An 8,467-nucleotide genomic window follows, 5' to 3' on the forward strand; every position below is an offset into this window, starting at 1 on the left:
CCATGCATGCTCTCTAGAAACAGCACAATGGAGAGCACAGAGGGCTTTACAGCAGCTAAGCACACTTCAATCTCAAACCATCTTCTCCTGCACAGTGTGACACCCTGATAGTTTCTGGAATGATCTAAGGATGAAGTCACCTCATATCCTTTGTAATCTCCCTTTTTATTTTTTATGAGGATCTATACAGCTAAAGGTTTAAAAAGCCCTGTCTGGTACTTGCAATCCTGGCTTCTGTCTGTCTCCAGTTGAAACTGTGAGCTCAGTCACATCCATAATGCTGCTGGCAAATGCTATGAAAAGGAAATCTGCCTGAAATTGGAAAGTTTTTTCAGTACTTTCTCAGAGAAGACAGCAGCAGGTCCCCTAAATGCACTGGGGAAACTGCAGCCAAAAAACAATCTGTAATGGGGGTGGGTGTGAAAGGAAACATGAGGTTGTCAATCAAAATTAAAAAGAACTGAATTTCCAGAGAGCTGGAAACACTATATAAAAAATAAGCTTTTTGGAGAAGACCGCAAAAATACTCTTTCCTTGGAAATGGACAGAAAAGGGACAAACAGATGGAAAAGGAACTGGAAGAAAAAAAAATCAGGTGGTGTTCACAAGTTTGAAAGAGGTCAGTGGTCAGGGGATTGGGAACTCCTCCCAGAGCAAGCACACCTGTTGTGTTCTCGGTGTGCTGGCCTTTGCCAAACCAAGCAGGGACTTTGAAACTGCTGAGATCCGTATATGATCTCATTTGCTTCTAAATGGAAATTTTAATTTTTTTTTTTTTCCTGCAAATTCCTACTGCATATTAAAAGTAAATTTTGGAAGAACTTTTCAGTGAATGACCATGAGGTACAAACAGCCCTGAGAAAATGGTCATGAGAGCCCAGAGCAGAATTAGCTCTCAGGTCTGACAGTGACCTTCAACACTGAAAAATGTACATAAATATACATAAACGTACTGTGGCTCCTACTGTAGAGCCACAAAGTCCAGGAATTTGAGGGGTCATTGTGTTAGGCAACATAAAATCAGTAAGCAGAAAGTCTCCACATCTGTGTAAGCAAATATATTACTAAACACAAAATTCAAATTTCTTTTATAAGGCTGATGTTCACAACTGAGAAGCCTCAATTACCCCTACAGTCAAAAAAGCTGCAGAGGTTCAACAGACAGTGACAAAAACTGGAGACACATCTGGGAACCTACAAGTACTTAGCAACAACTCACGAGAACAGGGAGATCAGGAAGCAGGAGCACAGATTTACATTTACAATGAGCACATGCTGGACATAAATCTATTCCATTTTAGGGTAGCTGTATCATGTGGGAAAAGGCTGCTTGGTCCTTGGGCCTCACAGCATCTCCTGGCACAGGAGATTGTTCCCCAGCTGCCTCAGCCACATGGCTGCCTCTCTTTTAGCTTGACTTCTGGAACACAGGTGACCAGAAGCGTAAGCAATATTCAAGAGAAGCTGTGAATGTGCCTGTAAGTCCCTAAATACTCTGAATTTTAAAATTATATTTGAAGTTTAAAATCACAAAACTACCTCTTAAAATCACATTTGCCTTTTTTTTTTTCTTCTTGAATGCATCATATAGACTATATATGATAGTAGAACCTGACTCTGTAGAACCAATTAGAACATACAAGGCCTTTCCCATGACAATTTCTAGATGATGAGTTCCCAGCGAATAAATGATGATTTTCTTAGCTCCCAAGTAGCCCTGCAGAACTGAATGTCATGTCATGCCAGTTACTCTGGGCCTCAAAGCGATGTCATTTTCTCTGCATGACACCACTGTCCTGTCATGACAGATCCCACCCCAGTGCCACTGACAAATTCTCTCAGCACAGTCCTAATCTCCATCCCACAGTCACAGATGCAAGTGCTCAGTGGAATATGAAGAAATTATCACATTTCTGAGTGCTGGAGAGTGTCCAGAGAAGGGCAGTGGGGCTGGGGAAGGGGCTGGAGCACAGGTCTGAAGAGGAGCAGCTGAGGGAGCTGAGGGAAAAGGCAGCCTGGAGGAAAGGAGGCTCAGGGAGGACCTTTTTGCTCTCTACACCTCCCTGACAGGAGGGTGTAGCCGTGTGGGGGTCGGGCTCCTCTCCCAAGCAACCCGCAACAGGACAAGAGGATATGATCTTAAGCTGTGACAGGACAGGCTTGGGTTGCACACAGGGAAGAATTTCTTCACAGAAAGAGTAACTGGACATCGGGGCTGCGCGGGGGAGGTGGAGGAGTCACTGTCTCTGGAGCTGTATAAGGAAAGCTGGCCGTGGCACTCAGTGCCATGGTCTGGTTGACAAGGTGGTGTTTGGTGACAGGTCGGACTCGATGGTCCCAGCGGTCTTTTCCAGCCCAATCGATTCTGTGACTGTACCCCGGCAGGAGCACAAGGCCAGGGCCAGGCTCGGGACACGCCGCCAGCCCCGGTGCCGCGGAGCTCCGCCCCTGCCCGGCCCGAGCCCGCAGCGATGGCGGCCCGGCTGTGCCGGCTGCCGAGGCGCCTCACGGCCGCCTTCAGCAGCGCCGCGGCCGACCCGCCGGCGGAGCCGCTGACGGAGCGGCGGCAGGCGGGGGGCGTGCGGTGAGCGGGGGCGCCGGGGGCTCCGCGACGCGGCCGCGTTCGGAGCTCGGTGACCGTAACCCCGCTGTGTTTCACGGGTTTTGCAGCACCATCGTCCTGAACAACCCGCGGCGGCGGAACGCGCTGTCGCTGCCCATGCTGCAGAGCCTGCGGCGGGACCTGCTGCACGACGTGAAGAGCCGGGAGCTCCGCGTCATCGTCATCGCGGGTACCGCGGCCCCGGCCGGGTGGGCAGGGGCACCCGGCGGCCGAGACCCAAACCTCGCTGGAGTTACGGGAAGCGGGGAGGGAAGGGATCTGTGTGTTCCCTAAGGCTCCCCTGTCTCCCGCGGCTGTCAGCGCCCGGCAGGCCTCCCTGTCACGCTTTTCCTCTGTACTCACCCCAGCTTCCCCTTTCCTGTACTTAATTCCTCATTCCTAACTCGGCACTAACGACTGCCTGGGGTTTTGTTGCGCTTTTGGTTTTAGCCAACATGTCTAAGCATGAACACGTCAATATTTCGGTCGGGTTCTGAGGGTGTTTACACTCGGCAGTTTAGGGTCAGGGTTAATTGGTTTTAAGGAAAAAAAAAGTTCTAAGAGTTACCAAAGTAAAGCATTAACATCCCCACAATGGGGGTTTTGTGCAGGAACAAGCAAAGGTAGGATGGCGCTTGTTGCCCTGTTGACAGGTATAGGCTGTAGTAAAAAAAGGTTTCTGCAAATCAAGTGCTCTGCTTCCCTGCTCTGAGCCAGGAACAGCCTCATCATTTGGTTTGTCAGAACTATTTTTAAAAACACTCCAGTGAAAGAGAGACTGCAATATCAATACCACAGGCACCCATGAGCCCATGTAAAACAGCCTCGCCCAGAGCCTGTTACAGTTTCTTTCCATTTACATATTAAGCTGTAGAGTTCTTAAAGATAGTGAAACTTGAGACGTACTTAAGCCATCTTTTTTTCCTCTTGCTATTTTAAGGTAACCTTCCAAACATCTCAGATAAATTGGTTTATTAATTTAGGATCATGCTGTTTCCTATACATAGGGGAAAACTCTGTGTATTAGGACACACACAGAGAAAAAAGAGAGCTGATTTCACAGGGGTGAGTTTAAATATACACATTCCTCATTTCAAACAGCAGTTAGAAATTTTGCGAAACACTGACGGCTCTTTGGGAGTACAGTGCTCTGGGAGTTTGTGAGCACAATTGCGTTTGGTTTTTTAGAAATTGCATATTCCTGTTTATTTCTAATTCCCCTGCTGAGTAAGAACCAAAAGAAGAAAATTCAAGAAAATAAAAGATTCCTCAGAGAATGCTTTGGGCCTTTACCACAGACTTTGCAGCGGATTCTTCAGTGAGATTCAAATGTAGATGTAATTAATCTCCACATATATATTGCCAACCCCATGAGCTGACTGACGTTGTATGGTTATTTCTGGATAGATTGTGTCCAAATAATCTGATTCATAAGAAACAAATTCATAGGTGAGGTTTGATCTGCACAGGTGTAGCTGGAAATGTCACATCCATATAAATACCTGAGAAGTTCTGAAGGATTGGAAAGCATCACATTGGTTCATTCTAATGGCAGGTAGTCACATGACAAAGGAAAACTTGTAAAGATTGTATACCTGTATAGAGTGTTTTGATCTTAGCAAATCCAAAGTTTAGTTCCACAGAAACCTTCTCTTTCACTGCCCAAACCCTGAACATGCTTTTGGGGGTTCTCTAGATGACAGTTTAGTAGTGGAGAAAACACTCCAACAACCCTTCTGGTTCTCCTGTAGCACAATAACCTTTTTTTGTTCTCTTTCCATTGTGACCTTCAGTACCATGACAGGAAAAATACTGATGCTTGTTTAGCAAAAGTTAATAATTAATTCTGGGTACAATAAATAGGGACTAAGTGTATTTATCAGTCTGAAAGCAGAGCACTCCAGCTTTGCTTCAGCTGATAAGCTTGTGTTGTACTAAGGAGCTGTTTTGAACATCCTTACACAAAACTGGGCTCAGAGGTGAAGTGCATTCTTTCTAACTGAGTTAAGTGTAATGGAAGTAAAATGAGACCTTGAAAAGTGGTAATGGGTGTTACTGTTCTTAAATGTTGCATGGCAGCAATTTAAAGTTACCACAAAACCCAGAAGGCAGTATTTTGGAATTCTGTTCAAAACTCCCTCCCCAAACTCCTTTTTGAACATCGACGTGTCATTGACATACCTTTAGCTGGGACATTGATATGCTGCAACCACTGATTTCTTTATTACTTCAGACTGACTTTTCCTGAAATTCTCTGCAGCTGAAGGACCTGTATTTTGTTCTGGCCATGATTTAAAGGAACTGTCAAGTGAAGATGATGTGAAGCATCATTCCCAAGTATTTGAATTATGTGCAGAGGTAAGCAGTTCTTCTTGAATGTCTCTGCCATTGCCTGCTGTTAAGAGCAAGCATTGGTTTCAGGAGGGATGCCATTGGTCATCTGCTTGCTGAAGTACAGATTCAGATTCCTTCACATTCCTTCACATTCCTTCACAACATATGATTTTTGCTGCTGTGCTATTTTAATGCCTGGTCCTGGTGAAATTAGGTTTTCCCTGGATTTCTCTGCATGCACTTAGAAGGGCTAGAATGCCAATGTGCATGTATCCAACAATGGGCACAGTCAGGGTGTGTTCCTTAGTTTAACCAGTGTTCCTTGCCTCTGAGTATCTGGGCAATGTCTTTTCTAGAAGTTTAGGATAACCACTTTCACATCACTTGTGACCAAATGTTCTTTCCCAGCATTTATTTAGTTAAAAGTTCAGAATCAGCTTAAACAACAAGTAGACAATGTGAAAGTAAGATCTGACTCACTGGTTGTCCAAGTTCTTGTTAAGACACAGGTCAGGGAGGTGGGGAAGTTAAAGTGAATCCTGGAGCCTTTGCAGAGAATGGCAAAATCCCCTTTGATAGTGGTGGAGCTAGAATTTGACCCCTAATCCTCCTCAGTGTGACAACAGTGAGTACTTTGAAACCTTTTGTTCTAGTTCCTCCAGTACTAATGATCCCTAAGACATTGCTGAGCCCATATTTAAGGAATGCTGTAAAAGCCATGTGTGAAAGCCACAGACCCTCACCATCCTTTCATCAGAAAGGAGCCAAGATCCAGCAGTCTGGGGTTTTTTTGATAAATAGTGAGGAAGGTACTTTTGGTGGCTTCCAAAACAGGATTGTGTCATTCTGAATCTCCATACTGACCACTCTTTTGTGCTTGCAGGTTATGACTTTAATCCAGAAACTTCCAGTGCCAGTGATTGCCAAAGTAAACGGCTTGGCTACAGCAGCCGGCTGCCAGCTCGTGGCAAGCTGTGACATCGCAGTGGCAAGTGAGAAATCTCAGTTTGCTACTCCTGGAGTAAACATTGGGCTGTTCTGCTCCACACCAGCTGTGGCCTTGGGCAGATCTCTTCCAAGAAAGGTAAACTTCCTATCCAGATAGTCTTCATAATTTTGCATAAAGTTGGTTCCCATGTTAATAGTTTTAGTTCCATTGCCTGAACTTTATTTTCCTGCAGTGCAACATTCAAAATACTTTATTTCAAAAGGCATCTCCATAACTCTTTGGACTGGGAAAAATAATAAAGGGTGAACTCTTGTTTAGGAAAGGCAGCTTTCTACTGATGTGACTCCAACCAGCACGAGCTCATCCCAGCAGCCCACCAGCTCAGCAATCCCTTTCCTTTCCAACAGACAGCTCAGGGCTTTAGCCAATGATGTTCTTCCCTGAGGAGGAAACCCCTGCAAGTTCAGGATAACAATCCCACCGAGGCATCAATTCTTGCCAGGCAATGACATTTCACTGCCAGCAGGATCTGCCTGGCTGTAGATCAAGATGCTTTAAATAGCATCTAAAATCCTCCTATAGTGTCTTCCTGTTTTATGTCCTACTGGTTGTGGCTGCACATCTCTCACTGCATAAAAAATAGTACAACCTGTAAAGCCAGTTGGATTCATGCAGGCAGACGGTCCAAGCCCAGCAGGGCTCTGCTGAGATGCAGTGACTGAACTGCACACACCCCATTGCTGGATAAAAGCTTCAGCTTGAAATTTCCCATCTGCAGGGACATCCTGTTCAAACAGAGTCCATGGGGGATTTTTCCAAGTCTGCTCTCGTGTGCAGTTGCAGCTGTTTCTGAGTTAGTATTTCTGGGCTGTAGGATTACCTTTTTAAAATGTGTGGGAAATACTTTTCTCTGTGCCACTTTTCAAAACAATAAGAACATTCCCTGCAGTTCCCAGAACTGGTGATTTTTACCTTTTAACAAAAGAATTTGCCATTGTTTGTAGCTCCAGAACAAAGATGCTAATGAGGATAATCAGCTCTTATGATTTGGGCATTGGTTAGTTGCTCCAGAAGTCTTGGAAAACTTTATTGATACATAGCATTGAATAGTCACTGAGTATTTGGGGAATTTTTTAGTCTCAAACTTCAAGCATCAGAGGCTAGAAGCACCAGGACACTGAAATAATGTGGCTATAAAAAGTCCATATTTAAAGCCACTCATACTAAACTTAAAACTAGGGCAGGTGTTTTCAAAAACTGCACATATGCCCAGCTTAAAATACCAAGTTTAGTCATTTGACTTTGTAGATGATCCACTTCTCTTTTAGTTCTTACAGCAATCACTAGAGGCTGTGAGCTTTTGGATAGAAACCCAGGGTTGTCAGTCTAGGACAGCTGGAATGAGCAGGCAGGTTTGAAGAGACTAGCTTTAGACCCAGTCCTGCTCTTTGCTAAGACCTCTTAACAGGTCTTTGGCAGTTTAAAAGACCAAAATATCTAAATCGTTTGTGAAAAGAATAACTTGTACTTGAAGGAGGAGGCTGAAATTCCCCAAACACAGCAAAGCACTGAGTTGGGTTGACTTAATACAATATTTTTCCTTGTTCAGGTGGCACTGGAGATGCTTTTCACGGGTGAACCTCTCTCTGCCCACGAAGCGTTAATGCACGGGCTGGTCAGCAAGGTGGTACCAGAAGAAAAGCTGGAAGAAGAGACCATGAAAATATCTCAGAAGATATGTGAAAGTAGCAAATCCGTCCTGGCCTTGGGGAAGGCCACCTTTTACAGACAGATAACCCAGGACCTTGACACTGCTTACAAAATAACTACTAAGGTCATGGTTGATAATTTGACTTTGAGAGATGGGCAGGAAGGCATTGAAGCCTTTGTTCAGAAGCGTAAGCCTGTCTGGTCACACTCTCAGGAGGAGAAGAAATGAGTCCTGTCCCTAAACAAACCTTGCTGTGCTTTATGATTCTTCACACAGTTGCCTTTGGGAACTATATTTTTATTCTCACTGAAAGTTAAATTTCTCTTCTTACAAATGCCAGACACAATAAATTTACTCTAAGTATGTAATAAATGTTAAGAAAAGTCAAAGAAGATGGATTTTCTTTGATAGCAGTGAATTTAATCTGTGGTTTTAAAAGTAACTCTGTGCTGCAAAAAACAGTTTAACGTGTCTCAGGTTACACAGGGAGTCACAGGGGCTGAGAGAGAGCTCAGATCACCTTGTTCAGCACCTCCCCTCCATAGTTCTGGATGAGAATTGTTATTTATTGTTATTAAGAGAGAACTGAAGGGCCTGGACACATTCCAGAGATGATGCTGGTAGGTATGATAATGGGTTCCTGGACTGTTAGAGTGTTACAGACAGAAGCCTGTAACACAGTTGTCCACTGCTCCTCATATCTTCCTGTGAACTGTATGTGACAGCAGTTTGTCCCCCACAAATCCTGATTTTCCACCATCAGTACAACTCCCAGCTCTGGGGAGTTTTGTTGACTGCAGGGAGGGTGAGCATGGGTTGGGGTGAAAGGCAGTGTCTTGCCCCAGTTGCAGTTTTCAGGCTGGTGTGTTTG

General features: G+C 44.7%; 1 protein-coding gene across 1 annotated transcript; it reads left to right on the top strand.

The window, feature by feature from the left end:
- The first annotated feature begins 2,328 nt into the window (after window positions 1–2,328).
- Window positions 2,329–7,988, top strand: ECHDC3 (enoyl-CoA hydratase domain containing 3). Its single transcript, XM_039730925.1, has 5 exons — window positions 2,329–2,584; window positions 2,671–2,792; window positions 4,863–4,960; window positions 5,820–6,020; window positions 7,495–7,988. The coding sequence occupies exons 1-5, from the start codon at window positions 2,472–2,474 to the stop codon at window positions 7,822–7,824; spliced, it is 864 nt and encodes a 287-aa protein (XP_039586859.1). The 5' UTR covers window positions 2,329–2,471; the 3' UTR covers window positions 7,825–7,988.
- Window positions 7,989–8,467: the final 479 nt, after the last annotated feature.

This window comes from Passer montanus, unplaced genomic scaffold, assembly GCF_014805655.1.
Source record: "Passer montanus isolate IOZ18808 unplaced genomic scaffold, ASM1480565v1 scaffold74, whole genome shotgun sequence".
NCBI classification, from domain to species: Eukaryota; Metazoa; Chordata; class Aves; order Passeriformes; family Passeridae; genus Passer; species Passer montanus.

Bases quoted from the DNA above. Each gene is read 5' to 3' on its own strand.
- ECHDC3 (XM_039730925.1), top strand. From the start codon at position 2,472: ATGGCGGCCCGGCTGTGCCGGCTGCCGAGGCGCCTCACGGCCGCCTTC. The intron at 2,793-4,862 runs GTACCGCGGCCC...AATTCTCTGCAG, and splicing joins CCGCGTCATCGTCATCGCGG to CTGAAGGACCTGTATTTTGT. The intron at 4,961-5,819 runs GTAAGCAGTTCT...TTGTGCTTGCAG, and splicing joins TATTTGAATTATGTGCAGAG to GTTATGACTTTAATCCAGAA.